The sequence below is a fragment of the Coregonus clupeaformis genome, chromosome 1 (genome assembly GCF_020615455.1).
Source record: "Coregonus clupeaformis isolate EN_2021a chromosome 1, ASM2061545v1, whole genome shotgun sequence".
Taxonomy (NCBI): Eukaryota; Metazoa; Chordata; class Actinopteri; order Salmoniformes; family Salmonidae; genus Coregonus; species Coregonus clupeaformis.
The window spans coordinates 14277100-14297536 of NC_059192.1; the positions used below are offsets into that span (position 1 = coordinate 14277100).

The 20437-nt window shown below is 42.2% G+C and overlaps 1 protein-coding gene across 3 annotated transcripts; it reads left to right on the forward strand.

Moving 5' to 3' along the window:
- Positions 1 to 708: 708 nt before the first annotated feature.
- LOC121534051 (polycomb group RING finger protein 5-B-like) lies at positions 709 to 20204 on the forward strand. 3 transcript variants are annotated; one of them, XM_041840603.1, is made up of 9 exons: positions 713 to 886; positions 1966 to 2289; positions 8344 to 8440; positions 8871 to 8926; positions 9063 to 9122; positions 9878 to 10023; positions 15642 to 15740; positions 17155 to 17244; positions 19816 to 20204. In XM_041840603.1, the coding sequence occupies exons 2-9, from the start codon at positions 2178 to 2180 to the stop codon at positions 19861 to 19863; spliced, it is 708 nt and encodes a 235-aa protein (XP_041696537.1). In that variant the 5' UTR covers positions 713 to 886; positions 1966 to 2177; the 3' UTR covers positions 19864 to 20204. The 3 variants fall into 3 exon arrangements, with proteins under 3 accessions (XP_041696625.1, XP_041696537.1, XP_041696457.1); XM_041840523.1 differs by having other exon boundaries at positions 714 to 886; positions 9875 to 10023; XM_041840691.1 differs by lacking the exons at positions 15642 to 15740; positions 17155 to 17244; positions 19816 to 20204 and adding an exon at positions 10397 to 11233 and having other exon boundaries at positions 709 to 886; positions 9875 to 10023.
- The last annotated feature ends 233 nt before the right edge of the window (positions 20205 to 20437 follow it).

Consider the following 20437-nt stretch of genomic DNA (forward strand, 5'->3'; position numbering starts at 1 on the left):
ACACAATTCAATATTACTTTTGTAATACATTAAATAGCCTAAAGTTAAGGCTATCTAACAAACTAATATAACATTATTTATTCAACCTTAAAATGAGTAACACATCCATGGCCCCATTTTGAGGTTACCGTAACTATAAATGTCTTCTTATGTCATCATAGAATGCTTGCATGTTGAAGATCGCAGGTCTGTGGAGATCTTCACAATATTGCTACAGTATAATAATCTGTGCAGAATCTTGAACAGCATTGATCACTTGCACTATGTAATTTTAATGTAATCTCAACTCCAATACAGTGATAACACATTACATTCGTGTATAAATACAAAATATCTGACATTGAATTCCGATTTGGACTTTCTTATCTTTTAAAAGGTTGAAAGCGCAGTGATAACACATTTATACTAAACCAAAAATCAGACATTGTTTGGAATTTGGTTGTACTTTTAGACTCTTGAAAGCATAGTGATAACACATTGGGAATTCAACAGTCGTGAATAAAGGTTGAAATCTCATTGATCAACTTCTCAACCAAATATTACCCACGTTTCTATGTTGAATTGACGTTGTGTGCCCAGTGGGTTGCGTTTATCATATTATAGACTACATTTTACTGGACTACAGTAGTTGTTAATTGAAGGCTGCGCCCTAGTTTGTGTCCAATCAGAGTGTATCTGTCGTGGAACGAAAATAAAGCAGCAATACGTAAACACGCGCTGGATCCTCCTCCGCCGCTCTCTCATATCATCTAGCCTATATTCTGAAACCAGTTCCGTATTCAGCGCTACTTTAATGTAACGTCGGGGCGCACACCATACAGCGTATAGGTTGTATAATTGTCGGATAAGACAACACCATCTCGAACATGGAGCCTTGAACTGGAAGGTAAGAGATGCGTCTACTACTCGCTACTCAGAAGCCGAGCAAGCGATGCTTGTTCGTTTCCTTTTCCCGTAGCTGCTGTGATAGTAAAGTTTGGGGTGGGTTGGGAATGCGATAATGTGTCGTATGGGCTATCAAGTTCTGGACATGTGCGTTTTGGTCATAGTCAAGTGTGTGCGGTGGCGCTAGTTTATTTCCTATCTTAATGATCGACGTAGCTGTGTACGGTCCCCACAGATAGGCTACAGGACTTCAATGGCAGCAACTTAAATCTTAAGTCAGTTTTTCAGGGTATGTAGCCTACTATGTCAAACTCACCATCCATAATGTTGTTCGCGCAATACCGTGGGTGACGCAAAGAATGACGCGTATGATTTCCCGGTGATGATGAGAGGGACATAAGACACAATTCTGTCACTGTAAAGGGGACCATCCTCGATGTATTTCCTTGCTGCGTATTGACGTTTTTTCCCCAATCAAATCTGTGACAATTATATAATATGACATTTCCTCTCAGAATATTCTAGTCATAGCCTACAATGCCTGAACTCTAAACTGTTATTGTAACCAACGTTGGGATCATGCAATTAAGCGTAATGATCCTGCAGCGAAAATATCTTGCAAATGCAATGGGTACATATAGTTCTCGATACATTGTGTAATTCCGCTTGAACATGCTAACCAAAGTAGTCTCCAAACGTTGGATTTCAAAATACTATTTCCATTCTATTACTCTGACAGTTAAGGGGTTACACACTTACGTCATAACAACCTTTGGAAGGAACTAAAGTTGCTTTCGATTCTAAGAAAACATTGAGGGGGCAGGGCATAAAGGTGAAACCCACGTATGCACCTGTATCCATGACATTTGTTTTGGTCAAATATGTAGAAGATGCAGTGTCTTGGTAAATGTTTGTTTATTCTATTTCATGAAATAATGCAACTTTGCAATTAGCATTTTAATTTATTTAATTTATTTAACACCTTTTTAAATATCAAGTTGATATATTTATGTCATAACCATGTCATACCTGTTGCATGGGATATACCCGAATGACACTGTTTTGTACTATAATTCACAGACACCCACAGAACCACAGAGATGAAAATGCAGCACACTTGATACCTCCCTGGAGGGGAAACCTGAATTAAGATGAAGCGACTGAAGGGGAAAACCCAGCAGTGTGGAGCATTGCAGAAAGTCCTGTGAACTCTGACTTCCAGCCCCCATCGTCCCATCATTCCTTTCCCCCCTTACACAACACTCCCATCACCACTCCTGCTCTGGTCCAAGATGACCTCGCCGAGAAAGCACCTGGTCAAGGATTTCAACCACTTTATCACATGCTACGTGTGTAAAGGGTACCTGATCAAGCCCACCACGGTGACAGAGTGCCTGCACACCTGTAAGACCACCCCCCCTCCTCTCTCTCTCTCTCTCTCTCTCTCTCTCTCTCTCTCTCTCTCTCTCTCTCTCTCTCTCTCTCTTTCTCTCAGGTGCCTCATTCAGCATGACATCATGTAATGTAGGCTATACCAGAAAAACACAATTTCACTATTGCATAGGTTACAGTATATCCAGACATATTTGTATATTCTATTAGACATGCATTATACCTAGCATCCCCTACTAGAAATTCTAGTTATCTTTGGTGTAGGATGGACATTTAAAAAAATGTCAAGTGGCATTTATGGCACCACTAAAAGGTGGCTGGGATTTTGAGCTCACAGAATCAGTTGTTATTTGTTGTTTTATACCATGGCCTTGCACAGTTACAGAGCTATGAATTTCAAGAGAGCGCTCTGTCCATCTCCTCGGTGTCATATCCTGCATGATTAACATATCATATTACATGGTATCCATCTCCATTTCTGCCCTCTCCATCTGAACTGAACGTTTTATTGGAGGAGAACGGCAGATTCAAAAGCTCACTTCCAGGAATGACACATCTCAAGTGATCAGTGGGTTCAGTCACCATGACAACAAATATCCTCCACACAGGATGAGCTGCTTGGGTCCAATTTGTTAGTTTGTTTGAGGGCAAAGTCGCTTCTTTACTGTCATAGAAGTCGGATTGACCCCTAGCCATAATGAAAAATATCAGCAGCTGCCTAGTACAGTATGGTTTGTCTGTTTTATGATTGCTTTCCCAGTGTATGTCAGTATATTTAGGAGATCCCCAGCAAAACATATCTTTGACATTAGTCTACACTATTTTGTTGTAACCTATACTGTAGTACAGTAGTCAGAATGCGATTAAACAGCTGTATATTATTTTATTTTATTTGGGACAAGTACAACCACTTTGACACATTTAACAAACAATCGTCCGATGCATTGCACTATAGTGTTTCTAGCTCACGCTAATTTTCAACACCCGTCCCTAAATTGACTTCAATGGAAACAAAAGGAAATAAATACATAATCAATAAAAATCATAGAATATACAGTGGGGAGAACAAGTATTTGATACACTGCCGATTTTGCAGGTTTTCCTACTTACAAAGCATGTAGAGGACTGTCATTTTTATCATAGGTACACTTCAACTGTGAGAGACGGAATCTAAAACAAAAATCCAGAAAATCACATTGTATGATTTTTAAGTAATTAATTTGCATTTTATTGCATGACATAAGTATTTGATACATCAGAAAAGCAGAACTTAATATTTGGTACAGAAACCTTTGTTTGCAATTACAGAGATCATACGTTTCCTGTAGGTCTTGACCAGGTTTGCACACACTGCAGCAGGGATTTTGGCCCACTCCTCCATACAGACCTTCTCCAGATCCTTCAGCTTTCGGGGCTGTCGCTGTGCAATACGGACTTTCAGCTCCCTCCAAAGATTTTCTATTGGGTTCAGGTCTGGAGACTGGCTAGGCCACTCCAGGACCTTGAGATGCTTCTTACGGAGCCACTCCTTAGTTGCCCTGGCTTTGTGTTTTGGGTCATTGTCATGCTGGAAGACCCAGCCACGACCCATCTTCAATGCTCTAACTGAGGGAAGGAGGTTGTTGGCCAAGATCTCGCGATATATGGCCCCATCCATCCTCCCCTCAATACGGTGCAGTCGTCCTGTCCCCTTTAAAGAAAAGCATCCCCAAAGAATGATGTTTCCACCTCCATGCTTCATGGTTGGGATGGTGTTCTTGGGGTTGTACTCATCCTTCTTCTTCCTCCAAACACGGCGAGTGGAGTTTAGACCAAAAAGCTCAATTTTTGTCTCATCAGACCACATGACCTTCTCCCATTCCTCCTCTGGATCATCCAGATGGCCATTGGCAAACTTCAGACGGGCCTGGACATGCGCTGGCTTGAGCAGGGGGACCTTGCGTGCGCTGCAGGATTTTAATCCATGACAGCGTAGTGTGTTACTAATGGTTTTCTTTGAGACTGTGGTCCCAGCTCTCTTCAGGTCATTGACCAGGTCCTGCCGTGTAGTTCTGGGCTGATCCCTCACCTTCCTCATGATCATTGATGCCCCACGAGGTGAGATCTTGCATGGAGCCCCAGACCGAGGGTGATTGACCGTCATCTTGAACTTTTTCAATTTTCTAATAATTGCGCCAACAGTTGTTGCCTTCTCACCAAGCTGCTTGCCTATTGTCCTGTAGCCCATCCCAGCCTTGTGCAGGTCTACAATTTTATCCCTGATGTCCTTACACAGCTCTCTGGTCTTGGCCATTGTGGAGAGGTTGGAGTCTGTTTGATTGAGTGTGTGGACAGGTGTCTTTTATATAGGTAACGAGTTCAAACAGGTGCAGTTAATACAGGTAATGAGTGGAGAACAGGAGGGCTTCTTAAAGAAAAACTAACAGGTCTGTGAGAGCTGGAATTCTTACTGGTTGGTAGGTGATCAAATACTTATGTCATGCAATAAAATGCAAATTAATTACTTAAAAATCATACAATGTGATTTTCTGGATTTTTGTTTTAGATTCCGTCTCTCACAGTTGAAGTGTACCTATGATAAAATTACAGACCTCTACATGCTTTGTAAGTAGGAAAACCTGCAAAATCGGCAGTGTATCAAATACTTGTTCTCCCCACTGTACACTACTGGTCAAACGTTTTAGAACACCTACTCATTCGAGGGTTTATCTTTATTTGTACTATTTTCTACATTGTAGAAGACATCAAAACTATGAAAGAACACATATGGAATCATGTAGTAACCAAAAAAGTGTTAAACAAAACAAAATGTATTTTATATTTGAGATTCTTCAAATAGCCACCCTTTGCCTGACATTCTCTCAACCAGCTTCATGAGGTAGTCACCTGGAATGCATTTAAATTAACAGGTGTGCCTTCTTAAAAGTTAATTTGTGGAATTATTTCTTAATGCATTTGAGCCAATCAGTTGTGTTTTGATAAGGTAGGGGGGTATATACAGAAGATAGCCCTATTTGATAAAAGGCCAAGTCCATATTATGGCAAGAACAGCTCAAATAAGCAAAGAGAAATGACAGTCCATCATTACTTTAAGACAGGAAGGTCAGTCAATACGGAACATTTCAAGAACTTTGAAAGTTTCTTCAAGTGCAGTCGCAAAAACCATCAAGCGCTATGATGATACTGGCTCTCATGAGGACCGCCACAGGAATGGAAGACCCAGAGTTACCTCTGCTTCAGAGGATAAGTTCATTAGAGTTACCAGCCTCAGAAATTGCAGCCCAAATAAATGCTTCACAGAGTTCAAGTAACAGACACATCTCAACATCAACTGTTCAGAGGAGACTGTGTGAATCAGGCCTTCATGGTCGAATTGCTGCAAAGAAACCACTGCTAAAGGACACCAATAATAAGAAGAGACCTGCTTGGGCCAAGAAACACGAGCAATGGACATTAGACCGGTGGAAATGTGTCCTTTGGTCTGGAGTCCAAATTGGAGATTTTTGGTTCCAACCGCCGTGTCTTTGTGAGATGCGGTGTGGGTGAACGGATGATCTCTGCATGTGTATTTCTCACTGTATAGCATGGAGGAGGAGGTGTTATGGTGTGGCGGTGCTTTGCTGGTGACACTGTCTGTGATTTACTTAGAATTCAAGGCACACTTAACCAGCATGGCTACCACAGCATTCTGCAGTGATACGCCATCCCATCTGGTTTGGGCTTAGTGGGACTATCATTTGTTTTTCAACAGTACAATGTCCCAACACACCTCTAGGCTGTGTAAGGGCTATTTTACCAAGAAGGAGAGTGATGGAGTGCTGCATCTGTCACGTTCGTTGTGTAAAGGATTTGACCAAGGTGCAGCGTGGTATGCGTACATAGTCGTTTATTATATAAACACCGACAAAATAACAAAATCCAACAGAACGTGAAGTTCAAAAGGCTAACCATCCAACAAGCCAAACAGAAACAAGATCCCACAACATAGGTAGGCAAAATGGCTACCTAAGTATGATCCCCAATCAGAGACAACGATCGACAGCTGCCTCTGATTGGGAACCCCACTCGGCCAACATAGAAATAGATAACATAGATCTACACATAGATATTCACACCCTGACCAAACCAACTAGAGATCTATGTCAGGGCGTGACAGCATCAGATGACCTGACCTCCACAATCCCCCGACCTCAACCAAATTGAGATGGTTTGGGATGAGTCGGAGCGCAGAGTGCAGGAAAAGCAGCCAAAAAGGGCTCAGCATATGTGGGAACTCCTTCAAGATTGTTGGAAATGCATTCCAGGTGAAGCTGGTTGAGAGAACGCCAAGAGTGTGCAAAGCTGTCATCAAGGCGAAGGGTGGCTATTTGAAGAATCTCAAATATAACATATATTTTGATTTGTTTAACACTTTTTTTGTTACTACATGATTCCATATGTGTTATTTAATAGTTTTGATGTCTTCACTATTATTCTACAATGTAGAAAATAGTACAAATAAAGAAAAACCCTGGAATGAGTAGGTGTTCTAAAACTCTTGACTGATAGTGTATAATCAAATATATTAATGGCATATGTAAAGTAAATGTCTGAAGATAATGTTTCTGCCACTCTACTGTGAGCGGTCTGTCTCTTATGTCTCATGCTAAGTAGGCGGTGCTGGCTATTGAAAGAACGTGATGATGAGGGTCCGTCACATAACGAAAAAGACATTACAGATAAAATACTTTTTTTCAAGACAATATACATACATTTAATAACATTAACATGTAGTGTGTGTGTCTGTGCCGTTATCAGTTACACATACATGTCAGTATATACACACAACTAGTATATCACATGGGGGAGAGGCATTGTGCTGTGAGGTGTTGGTTTACCTTTTCATTTATTTATTTTTGTGTTTTTTTACACTCTTTTTCTCCCCAATTTCGTGATATGCAATTGGTAGTTACAGTCTTGTCCCATCGCTGCAGCTCCCGTACGGACTCGGGAGAGGCAAATGTCGAGAGACACGCGTCCTCCGAAACACGACCCCGCCAACGCTCGCTTAACCCGGAAGCCAGTCGCACCAATGTGTCGGAGGAAACGCCATACAGCTGGTGACCGTAGTCAGCGTGCAGGCACCCGGCCCACTTGGGAGGCCCTGCTTTTATCTGTTTTTTGACATGGAATGGAGTTCCATGCAATCATGGCTCTGTATAATACTGTACGTTGATCTAGGTTATAGGCCAGTGCATAGTGCATAAGCATATACTGTTTACATGGAAATTGCTAGAGGGCAGACTGTGACCTATATTTCTGCTCCTTGTGACAGATATTGTTGATGTGATTTTTTCTGACAGTTTGGTGACGTCACATCATAGGATATAGGCCTAATCCTCAGCTCAATATTGAATGGAATCAGATTGGTGTTCTTCAAAGAAAGATAAAGCTATATATTATACTGTATGCAATGGTATATGTGTGTGTGTGCGCGTGTGTGTGTGGGATTGACTGCTGTTGCTGTGTGTCTGTGTGTTCTGTCTGGCTACAGTGTGATAGATGCACTTAGAACTGGCCAGGTTATACCCAATATTTCCTTATCTCCGTACCAATCCACAGTTTCAATTTCAGCTGCAGGACTGAGCTTTTAGTCATGCTTCAAGGCTCAACAGATACTTTGATGTTTATCAAGTTCAAACTTGAGAAATTAGAAATTAGAATGCTTTTCCTTTTGGTTTTCAACTCAAAATCCTTTTATTGTGAAGATTATCTGAGAGAAAGGGATACGAAAAGAGAAACTGCAGTCATCTTGGCATTTATTTGCCACCTGAATAATAATATAATAATAATAATATGCCATTTAGCAGACGCTTTTATCCAAAGCGACTTACAGTCATGTGTGCATACATTTTTACATATGGGTGGTCCCGGTAATCGAACCCACTACCCTGGCGTTACAAGCGCCATGCTCTACCAATTGAGCTACAGAGGACCAATGGTGTGATAAAAATCCATATTTACTTTAGGTCTGTATTTGGAGAAAATAAACCATTTTTCTCTCTGTCTCCTTTATTCTGTTAACAGTTTGTAAAAGTTGCGTCGTCCAACACTTTGAAGACAGCAATGACTGCCCCAAATGCGGCATCCAAGTCCATGAAACCAACCCTCTAGAGATGTTAAGGTAATACACCTCATTTTACATCTGACAGAATCTCATCTGCATTCATATTTTCCCTATTGAGAATCACAGGAACATAATGAATACTACTGAATAGATTACCATCAGTAATGTAAAAACATGCTGGCCTTTGCACTACTGAACTGGCCCTAGCTGGATTTTGGCAGATCTGAGTTTGCACCCTTCAGTTGTCCACCCGACTAGTGAGATGTTAAGGCTGGTGTGGGCTGGGCTGGGGGAGGATGGGGGGAACTTGAGCTTGGCTGTGGTGAGATCCAAGCAACAGCTGGACGCCATTCTGGAGCCAAGGTTACAGCTGAAGACCTCACCCAGTGCCCAGCCCACAGATGCAATGTCTGGGAATAAGTGTGTGTGTGTGTGTGTGTTTGTGTACTTACTTTTATTCTTCCTTTACGTCTCATTCTATCGCCAGGTTGGACAACACTTTAGAGGAAATCATTTTCAAACTCGTGCCTGGGCTAAGAGAAAGTGAGTGATTTTAGTATCCACCAACATCAGATATAAATCTTGCCTTTGATAGTAGGCCAAGCTGTTTTCTATTTGTCCTGAATTATATAACCCCTGCCCTGTTTATTCATATCTTCTCTTTTTGTTTATTGACTAGAGGAACAACAGCAGGAGATCGAGTTCTGGAGGAGTCGGAAGTTAAAGGAGAATGGAGAAGGTAAAATCTGTGTTAGTGTGTCTGTGAAGACCAAGACCCTTCTCAGGAGGGACCAGAATCAACCCACTCGGGGAGGCTTGGGTGGGCAGAGGTGGGCTGTGATTGGTTATTGAGGTGATAGGTAAGGAGGCTCTATGTGGGAGAGGTCAGTGAGGAGATGTGACTCAGGTTCCATTGTTGCAGTGACTGTAGGTGTGTGAGTGTGAGTGAGAGTGAGAGTGAGAGTGAGAGTGAGAGTGAGAGTGAGAGGAGAGTGAGAGAGAGAGAGAGAGAGAGAGAGAGAGAGAGAGAGAGAGAGAGAGAGAGAGAGAGAGAGAGAGAGAGAGAGAGAGAGAGAGAGAGAGAGAGAGAGAGAGAGAGAGAGAGAGAGAGAGAGAGAGAGAGAGAGAGAGAGAGAGAGAGAGAATATTTTAACAGCACACCCTACAAGGCACTGACGAGATCCCCCTGTTTATGAGGTACAAATGAGATGGAAACAACAGAATGACTAAAAAGATGGATGGATTCGGTCTGCCAGACTCAAATGCCATCCCCATGGCAATGTGATGATCGACAATTTCTCCCAAAGGTCTTTTATGATATTGCATTTCTAGGTGAAAAGCGAAAGACATCGGTATCAATCAAAACTGTCCTATTGTGAAGTGTGTCTTTTCACAGTTTTATATGAATTCAAGGAAAACAAACGCAACTTGTATCCACACAGTGTGTGCTCTTGCTCACACATAACATACTTATCAATTTATTTGTCATAGAAGATGGCCCCCGATCGAAGAGATCCAGGCTGGATGACGACGATGATGATGATGGTGGCGATGGAGACTACCACAGGAGTGACCCTCAGATAGCCATCTGTCTGGACTGTCTACTCAACAAAAGCCTGGTGGGAGAGAACATTGTTAAGGTAAGTCATGGTGGAGAGCTCTCTCTCTTCCCTGTCTCCCTAACATTATTCCTCCCACTTTTTTTAGGCTGATTGGGTTAGGTACAGTATTATCAAGCTTTCTCCATTATGTCCCTCTGTATAACATCTCAGAATGTGAGTTGAACAGAATATAGACAGACAATGATGCTGTGCCCTTACAACAACAAAAAGCACATGTCAAATTTGCAGTTTCACATTGAGCTTAAATTTCCCACGTGAAACCATATTTATTGTATTCAATTTAGAGTTGACATGTTAACACCACCTTTGCCGGTGAAAAACTCACTTTCACATATGGAAGTGTAGATTCACATGTGGGGTTGAAATAATGTTATTCTCCTCATGTGAAAAGATGGTGTTTCCACCGGATACGTTCCCAGAAGACAAACTCAAAATGTCGCTCACAACAAAGGGAACTAACAAAGACAATCAACCAAAACAAAAACAGAAACAGGTGGGTTTTAGTAGGGGTTCTCAAAGACACTCATGGAGGTTGTCCACTGAAAGTTGACTATCAACAAGAGTCTGGGTCCTAAAAGAATGCCCACTAAATTTGCCCCAGAAAAGGCAAACCAAAATAAAAACCCACACCAACTTAGAATATGGAGATAAAAGCAAGTGGAGCAAACCTAAGGGGAGAACACAAGATAAAAGTATTTGTTTTTATCACACTCAAAGAGGAAGAGCTAATCCGCGGTCAAGCACTTCCAACATCTCTCATTCCCACTCTCTCAAGAACCTCTGGAGCACTGGGCCAGCCACTCTTAAATACTACCTGGGCTAGCAGAGGTGAAACACCTTCCGACTAACAAGATGGGCAAGCCAGCACTGTTGTAACATGTACTTACTAACGAGCTGCTAACGCGCTACCTCGAAATATAAATGGAAAACCCTAAATCTGTAACAGGTGACCACATCTAAACAGCCCAAATGCGGGACAAGGGAACGATTTTGTGAGACATTCACGGAACAGTGGACAGAATACATTTTTGGGGGGGCAGGTTAATGGATCACGTTCAAATGGCGACATAGTTCTGCTGTATGAAGGTAACTGCCTGTTAAAGGGGCAATCCTTAGTCGCTACATACATTTTTGGACTTCTAAAGTAATGATATGAACCCATTTGATTCTTAAATATACAAAGCATAAATGCCTCATGAGCTTAGTTCAACTGTCGTACCCCATCAGAACCCAAAATATACACTTGTTTTGCTCTAATGTTTGTAAACAAAGTAAATGTAAACAACCACAGTATAGCCTAAAAACATGGTTAAAACTATCATTTTGATATCATGGATGGTCAGTCCTTACATCCATAGCATAGTCTATGGATTTGAGTGGTTTCATTTCTCCAGCCCCATCCCTCAGCTTTTCACTAAAACTGTGGCAGGGAGTAATAGTGTAATAGTGTTATTATATGGTGCAATCCTCTAGTGAGTGACTTACTTTTGTGCCAATAATATCAAGTTAAAAAAGTATTAGTATAGCAAACAAAAATAATGAGATTGAAAGCAAAATATAAACCCAAAAGTATTGATAGCAAAACAAAATATTGCAAGGAAATCATTTTGAAATGCGAAAAAAAATGAAAACAATTGTAAATGAATGCCCAAATCATTTTTCTATATATACAGTGAGGGAAAAAATTATTTGATCCCCTGCTGATTTTGTATGTTTGCCGACTGGCAAAGAAATGATCAGTCTATAATTTTAATGGTAGGTTTATTTGAACAGTGAGAGACAGAATAACAACAAAAAAATCCAGAAAAACACATGTCAAAAATGTTATAAATTGATTTGCATTTTAATGAGGGAAATAAGTATTTGACCCCCTCTCAATCAGAAAGATTTCTGGCTCCCAGTTGTCTTTTATACAGGTAACGAGCTGAGATTAGGAGCACACTTTTAAAGGGAGTGCTCCTAATCTCAGTTTGTTACCTGTATAAAATACACCTGTCCACAGAAGCAATCAATCAATCAGATTCCAAACTCTCCACCATGGCCAAGACCAAAGAGCTCTCCAAGGATGTCAAGGACAAGATTGTAGACCTACACAAGGCTGGAATGGGCTACAAGACCATCGCCAAGCAGCTTGGTGAGAAGGTGACAACAGTTGGAGCGATTATTCGCAAATGGAAGAAACACAAAATAACTCTCAATCTCCCTCAGCCTGGGGCTCCATGCAATATCTCACCTCGTGGAGTTGCAATGATCATGAGCACAGTGAGGAATCAGCCCAGAACTACATGGGAGGATCTTGTCAATGATCTCAAGGCAGCTGGGACCATAGTCACCAAGAAAACAATTGGTAACACACTACGCCGTGAAGGACTGAAATCCTGCAGCGCCCGCAAGGTCCTCCTGCTCAAGAAAGCACATATACAGGGCCGTCTGAAGTTTGCCAATGAACATCTGAATGATTCAGAGGAGAACTGGGTGAAAGTGTTGTGGTCAGATGAGACCAAAATCGAGCTCTTTGGCATCAACTCAACTCGCCGTGTTTAGAGGAGGAGGAATGCTGCCTATGACCCCAAGAACACCATCCCCACCATCAAACATGGAGGTGGAAACGTTATGCTTTGGGGGTGTTTTTCTGCTAAGGGGACAGGACAACATCACCGCATCAAAGGGACGATGGTCGGGGCCATGTACCGTCATGTCTTGGGTGAGAACCTCCTTCCCTCAGCCAGGGCATTGAAAATGGGTCGTGGATGGGTATTCCAGCATGACAATGACCCAAAACACACGGCCAAGGCAACAAAGGAGTGGCTCAAGAAGAAGCACATTAAGGTCCTGGAGTGGCCTAGCAAGTCTCCAGACCTTAATCCCATAGAAAATCTGTGGAGGGAGCGGAAGGTTCGAGTTGCCTAACGTCAGCCTCGAAACCTTAATGACTTGGAGAAGATCTGCAAAGAGGAGTGGGACAAAATCCCTCCTGAGATGTGTGCAAACCTGGTGGCCAACTACAAGAAACGTCTGACCTCTGATTGCCAACAAGGGTTTTTCCACCAAGTACTAAGTAATGTTTTGCAGAGGGGTCAAATACTTATTTCCCTCATTAAAATGCAAATCAATTTATTACATTTTTGACATGCGTTTTTCTGGATTTTTTTGTTGTTATTCTGTCTCTCACTATTCATATAAACCTACCATTAAAATTATAGACTGATCATGTCTTTGTCAGTGGGCAAACGTACAAAATCAGCAGGGCATCAAATACTTTTTTCCCTCACTGTATATCTTTTTTAATGATAATGTGATTAAATAAAACGCCTCCCTTTGTCCTGAAATCTTCCCTATCTTTGGTCATGTTACGCTGGCCTTTGCTTTCGCTACCTTTTTTCCAGTTGCAAGTTTTAGCACATGTATTCCAGCAACATAGCACCCTGCATCCCACTGCTGGTTTGCTTCTGAAGATAAGTAGGGTCGGTCCCTGTATGGGAGACCAGATGTAGCTGGAAATGGTGTAAAAATACATGCGGAAACATGGGGGAAAAAAATTTCCACAAGGGAAACCACATGTAAAGAGGTGTACATGTGACATTTCACACGTGTCCGAAAACCACGTGTCTGACTTGTGAAAAAGAAAAATAATCATTCTGATTTGTTCACACACATTCACGTGTCTGAAAACCACATGTTTCTTTCACGTGATTTTTTCATGTGTGGTTTTCCTTTATTTCTTGGGCTGTCATTGAAAGCTGGTCAGTCAGCCAGACACTCATCTAACAGCAAGTGTTAATCCAGCCCACCACTAATTGTTTTCGTTAATATAGTGTCCCTCATTATAACATTCAGTGCATTGACTTTTTCCACATTTTGTTACATTACACCCTTATTCTAAAATGGATTTCATACATTTCCTCATCAATCTACACACAATACCCCATAATGACAAAGCCAAAACAGGTTTCTAGATTTTTTTGCAAGTGTATTACAAATAAAAACAGAAATACCTTATTTACATACATATTCAGACCTTTTGCTATGAGACTCGAAATTGAGCTCAGGTGCATCCTGTTTCCATTGATCATCCTTCAGATGTTTCTACAACTTGATTGGAGTCCACCTGTGGTGAATTCAATTGATTTGACATGATTTGGAAAAGGCACACACCTGTCTATATAAAGGTCCCACAGTTGATCAAAAACCTAGCCATGAGATCGAAGGAATTGACCGTAGAGCTCCGAGACAGGATTGTGTCGAGGCAGAGATCTTGCAAGGGTACCAAAAAATGTCTGCAGCATTGAAGGTCCACAAGAACACAGTGGCCTCCATCATTCTTAAATGGAAGAAGTTTGGAACCACCAAGACTCTTCCAGCCAAACTGAGCAATCTGGGGAGGAAGGGCCTTGGTCAGGGAGGTGACCAAGAACCCGATGGTCACTCTGACAGAGCTCCAGAGTTCCTCTTTGGAGATGGGAGAACCTTCCAGAAGGACAACCATCTCTGCAGCACTCCACCAATCAGGCCTTTATGGAAGAGTGGCCAGACGGAAGCCACTCCTCAGTAAAAGGCACATGCCAGCCCGCTTGGAGTTTGCCAAAAGGCAGCTAAAGACTCTCAGACCATGAGAAACAAAATTATCTGGTCTGATGAAAGCAAGATTGAACTCTTTGGCCTGAATGCCAAGCATCACGTCTGGAGGAAACCTGGCACCATCCCTACAGTGAAGCATGGTGGTGGCAGCATCATGGTGTGGGGATGTTTTTCAGCGGCAGGGACTGGGAGACTAGTCAGGATCTAGGGAAAGATGAACAGAGCAAAGTACAGAGAGATCCTTGATGAAAACCTGCTCCAGAGCACTCAGGACCTCAGACTAGGGCAAAGGTTCACCTTCCAACAGGACAACAACCCTAAGCACACAGTCAAGACAATGCAGGAGTGGCTTCGGGACAAGTCTCTGAATGTCCTTGACTGGCCCAGCCAGAGCCCGGACTTGAACCTGATCTAATAGCTGTGCAGCGACGCTCCCCATCCAACCTGACAGAGCTTGAGAGGATCTGCAGAGAAGAATGGGAGAAACTCCCAAATACAGTTGTGCCAAGCTTGTAGCGTCATACCCAAGAAGACTCGAGGCTGTATTCGCTGCCAAAAGTGCTTCAACAAAGTACTGAGTAAAGGGTCTGAATACTTATGTGAATGTGATATTTAAGTTTATTTTTTGCTTTGTCATTATGGGGTATTGTGTGTAGATTGACGAGAGAAAAAAAACATTTAATCCATTATAGAATAAGGCTGTAATGTAACAAAATGTGGGAAAAGTCAAGGGGTCTGAATACTTTCCGAATGCACTGTATGTGTTTCTGTCAATAATTGGAAGGCAGAACAGTGAATATGTGGAGAGAGGAGAGAGGAGAGGAGAGGAGAGGAGGATCATAATGGTTTCATATTAAGGTAAAATTTAGAATCAGTTTCTCTGTGCCAAAAGGTTGCTATTAGTATTAAATGCACTAATTGAACTTAATTATGCATTCATGAAAAATATATTTTTTAAACCAGAAAATGGCTCTTTGAAACGTATTGATTCACATAATTCTGAATAAATTGGAGATGTGCCTGAATCATTAAAATCATCTTCTGAACCTCCACTCTAGGGCTTAATGAAGAAATTTATACGCTGCTCGACTCGAGTGACAGTCGGAACAATCAAGAAGTTTCTCAGCTTGAAGTTAAAGCTTCCAAGTTCTTATGAGGTAACCAACTAAGCTTTTGTACGTGCTCTATACCCTTTCGTATGTATCTACTGTATGACAGATATTAAGCCCATATATACTATTGAATATTTGTCCCTTTATGTCAGCATTGTGTGGACCTCACATACAGCAGCTGTCCCTGCAGTCTCTCCTGTGTGTTTAGTGTTGTGGGGGAAAGGGCTGGCCTTGTTAGCAGTCTCTCCTGTGTGTTTAGTGTTGTGGGGGAAAGGGCTGGCCTTGTTAGCAGTCTCTCCTGTGTGTTTAGTGTTGTGGGGGAAAGGGCTGGCCTTGTTAGCAGTCTCACCTGTGTGTTTATTGTTGTGGGGAAAAGGGCGGGCCTTGTTAGCAGTCTCTCCTGTGTGTTTAGTGTTGTGGGGGAAAGGGCTGGCCTTGTTAGCAGTCTCTCCTGTGTGTTTAGTGTTGTGGGGGAAAGGGCTGGCCTTGTTAGCAGTCTCTCCTGTGTGTTTAGTGTTGTGGGGGAAAGGGCTGGCCTTGTTAGCAGTCTCTCCTGTGTGTTTAGTGTTGTGGGGGAAAGGGCTGGCCTTGTTAGCAGTCTCTCCTGTGTGTTTAGTGTTGTGGGGGAAAAGGGCTGGCCTTGTTAGCAGTCTCTCCTGTGTGTTTAGTGTTGTGGGGGAAAGGGCTGGCCTTGTTAGCAGTCTCTCCTGTGTGTTTAGTGTTGTGGGGGAAAGGGCTGGCCTTGTTAGCAGTCTCTCCTGTGTGTTTAGTGTTGTGGGGGAAAGGGCTGGCCTTGTTAGCAGGCCCCCTGCTGCACCGAGGCTGTACTTACTCTCGCTGCACTCTTAGAAAAAAAATGCTATCTAAAACCTAAAAGGGTTCTTCTTCTTTGAATAACCCTTTTTGGTTCCAGGTAGAACATTTTTGGTTTCAGGTAGAACTCTTTTGAGTTCCATGTAGAACCCTTTCCGCAGAGGGTTCTACATGGAACCCAAAAGAGTTCTACCTGGAACCAAAAATGGTTCTCCTTTGGGGACAGTGGAATAACCCTTTTGGAACCTTTTTTTCTAAGAGTGTGGGACTCCAGAGCACTAAGATATTAGAGATGCAATACACACAGGAACACATTCACTAACTATTTAGAAGTAGTGAATGTACCATTGATAGATTTCCCTTCCAGCATGTATAAACATTTCTAGGCATTTAAAAGCATTCATACACATTTCTAATGGATTATTAATAAAAGCTATGATAAAATGTTTCCCAGCTTTCTCTATGTACAATGTCTGCCACATTCTCTCCATTAAGAGATATGTGAGTCCTTGTCCTTTTGTCTGACCGGTATGAGAAAGGGAGATATGTCGAACTTTAGTCTTCTTCTCTAGCAGCCTGTACTCTGACTGTCGTCCCATAGTAGTCTACCTCTTAGTCACCAGCCTCTGTGTCCCCTCCCTCACAGCTAGACGTCCTATGCAACGGGGAGATCATGGGAAAAGACCACACCATGGAGTTCATCTACATGACGCGATGGAGACTTCGCGGTGAAACCGTAAGTAAGCCCCCAATGACGTCAATGCCCCCCCGTTCCCCTCATTTAGAAAGATGCTAAGCCCCGTACCTTTCTCGCCAGGGGATAAGCTGGGGGCGCTGAATGACGGTGCTGCAGTCTTAATAGTCTCCATGACAGTCACTGCTTGCTTGGCTTTAAGCCGGTTAGCCGGTTAGCCGGTTAGCCGTCTGAAATCCCACCGTCACTCTACTGTGTCAACTGGTACAGCAAACAGGAAGTAGCAGTGACACGGTTACTAGAGCTTATTACAGGACAGCTGTAAGATGAGTCTGGTACTATAGGTTCGCATCAAAGCATGTCTGGATACGTTGTCCGAGAAAGAATACAAGCTGTGAAGTAGTATGGTGAATTAAGTTGTTGGTTCACAGTGTGTAGTAATGGTACTATACACTATTGGAGACATTTGCAAAGCTAGTTTGGTATTGATAGGTCATGGCAAAACACAGTTGAGATATGGCTGCTTCTCTTCCTCAATGAATCCAAAATGAACCCACTTTCCTCTTGGTCACCTCACAAAAGATAGGCCTATGTTGTGGTCGCTACGTCTTGACCTGAACTTCAGTCAACCATGCGTAAACTTAACCAAGCGCCCCAAGTCCTCTGCAAAGTGTGCTAGGTTAACTAACACACTTCAGCTTGACCTCATAAGCATTTTTGCTAGCCGGGCGCCTTGGCTGCTCATTCCATTGCTGATGATTGTCACTTTTAGATGGGCTGGTCTGGGCTCCGGCAGCACGGGGTCAGGTCATGAATCGCTGTATTGGTCCAGGGAGATAGGTGAGGAAAGCAGTGAAGGCCCCTGACAGCTGCCCCAACAGGGTGCCTGTTCCTGGGCTCATCGCCTGACACTCTCCCCTTCCACTGCCAGTTTATCACCACTGGCTCAATAGTGTCTTTTAATAGTGCTGAGCGAGTAGTGCTTTTTGAGGTCGGTTCGTTTTAAGTTCGATTATTCCAAAAATAATCACGGTTTTCGGTTTCGATCATTTCTTTCAACAAGAAATGCACTATGCATTATGTGGGTAGAATGCAAATTTTTTTTATTTAACATTTTATTTAACCTTTATTTAACTAGGCAAGTCAGTTAAGAACAAATTCTTATTTACAATGACGGCCTGCACAACACAGAATAAAACAATTAATAAAAGTCCCATGATGGTAGTGATTATTAACCATAATTAATTCACATTTACTTTAATAAAAATATTGATGTTGTTTATATTACATTTGTTTTATTTGATGACATTATTTCATTCCAATTCATCATCTCTATTGAGCTGCTGCCTATGCTGTCTGACAAAATCAATATTTTAGTAGTTCTTCAAAGTAAAGGCATACTCTTATGACTGCTGAATACTAACTATCAATCACTTAGATCTCCCTCTCTGTCTGCCACACACAGACCGGACAAGTAGGCACGCAATGGATTATGGTCATTGTAGTTAATTACCAAGTTTTCTGCTCTAAACTATGTAGAATATTGGCCTGTTGGAAACTACAACTGCCTACTACATCGCACAGTTCGGGCTTGATCTGATTTCTCTCTAGAGAAACTGTGCATTGAGCTCACAGTAGAAAATAGAACAAAATGGAATTCAAATAATTGAACCGTTAAAGTGGGACAATCTGTTAAATAAAATTACCAACATTTCGGTTAACTGCTCAGCACTAGGCCCTGGTTTGGCCCTGGTTTGGCCCTGGTTTGGCCCTGGTTTAGTTACAACATACAACACCCCTAAGGCCACGTAAACTGTACAGTTTTAATTGTTCAATTGATTTCCCTGTTTTGAATGATACTTTGCTAATTTAGGCTTGCGTTAAAGACAGGTTCTGGCAAGCTTAAAATACCCTCGTCTTCACTCCTCAGTCCTTAGGCAGAATGTTCTGATTCCAAGAACAGAATCCAAGGAAGGCAGGAGTAAAGCCCTCTAGCTTATAAGAACCATATGTAATGTAGAGATCAACGTTGAACCCCCCAAAAATCAGATGACAATATTACTGATCTCACATGACCAAATTTGGCATCCGGGGCAGATTGTCCCACTGTGCAGAATAGGTGATAGCTCTGTGCCTAGAATGAATTCCTCTCCTCCCCTGGACCAAATGACCAGGAACTGGGTCAGTGTGGGCCGACTAATTTCCCTTCCCTTTGGGATTGTACATAAGTGTCTCCTGCCTACCGCTGCTGTATGTCTGCCTGCCTTTCTAAAAATAGACCACCTTGATGTGATGTGTCTGTGGAGTGTGTCTTTCACTGTCACCTGCTTTGGCATCAGACTCTTCTCTCCTCATCACATTCCCTCTGCTCTGCTCTCGTACCTTTCCTCCCCCTGCAACATATCCTGGCTACGAAGTTACAATCCGTAGAGATGAAGCAGCACATCAGATTGTGTTGTTTTTGTGTTCTAGGTAGCAAGTCCCCCTGCAAGCCTACTGTGTATATATGGTATTCTTACAATGTTATAACATCTACATACCTAATTCTCTCATTATTGTCTCTATTGTAGTGGATTCTGTCCAAGGGTGACCAATGTCATCTCTCTCTTTCAGGCCTACCCAATGGTACTAGAATATCGGCCACGGATAGACTTTGGTTGACGGAGGGAGACGTGGGACTACTCCTGCACTAACAGCCCATTGACAGACTACACAATGAATGGATGTGCCTGGCACAAGAGACAAGGACCCCATCTTCTTATCACCTGCATGCAGTAGTCCATGTTTGCCTCTAATCTCATTCTGTTCTTGTATCTTATCTTCCAGTTTCACGGTCTGCATTTCATTGTTTCTAAAACGCAACAAGGGTTTTAAGAACATGCCTGCATATCATGACGTATTAATGCTTGGATACGTACCAAAATGTAATTGACTGAGGAGTGAAGAAGTGCCGTTGGTCCACAGCACTTGAAAGTGTTTGGAATAATACAAAGTGAATTTACTAGTAGTCCACTGTTACGCAACACAAGAAAGATATTCCAAGACAAAGGTGTACACTGGCAAACGGACCATAATATTTCCCCCTATCTCTTATCTATGCTGGACTTTCCCTTACTTCTGTTTTTAATAATTAAAGGGGCAATCAGCAGTTGCTACATCCATTTTTGGACTTATAAATTAACAGTATGTACCCATTGATTCTTGAAGAATATAACTTATATATGCCTCATGAGCT

Bases quoted from the DNA above. Each gene is read 5' to 3' on its own strand.
- LOC121534051 (XM_041840523.1), top strand. From the start codon at position 2,178: ATGACCTCGCCGAGAAAGCACCTGGTCAAGGATTTCAACCACTTTATC. The intron at 10,024-15,641 runs GTAAGTCATGGT...CCTCCACTCTAG, and splicing joins TGGGAGAGAACATTGTTAAG to GGCTTAATGAAGAAATTTAT. The intron at 15,741-17,154 runs GTAACCAACTAA...CCTCCCTCACAG, and splicing joins AGCTTCCAAGTTCTTATGAG to CTAGACGTCCTATGCAACGG.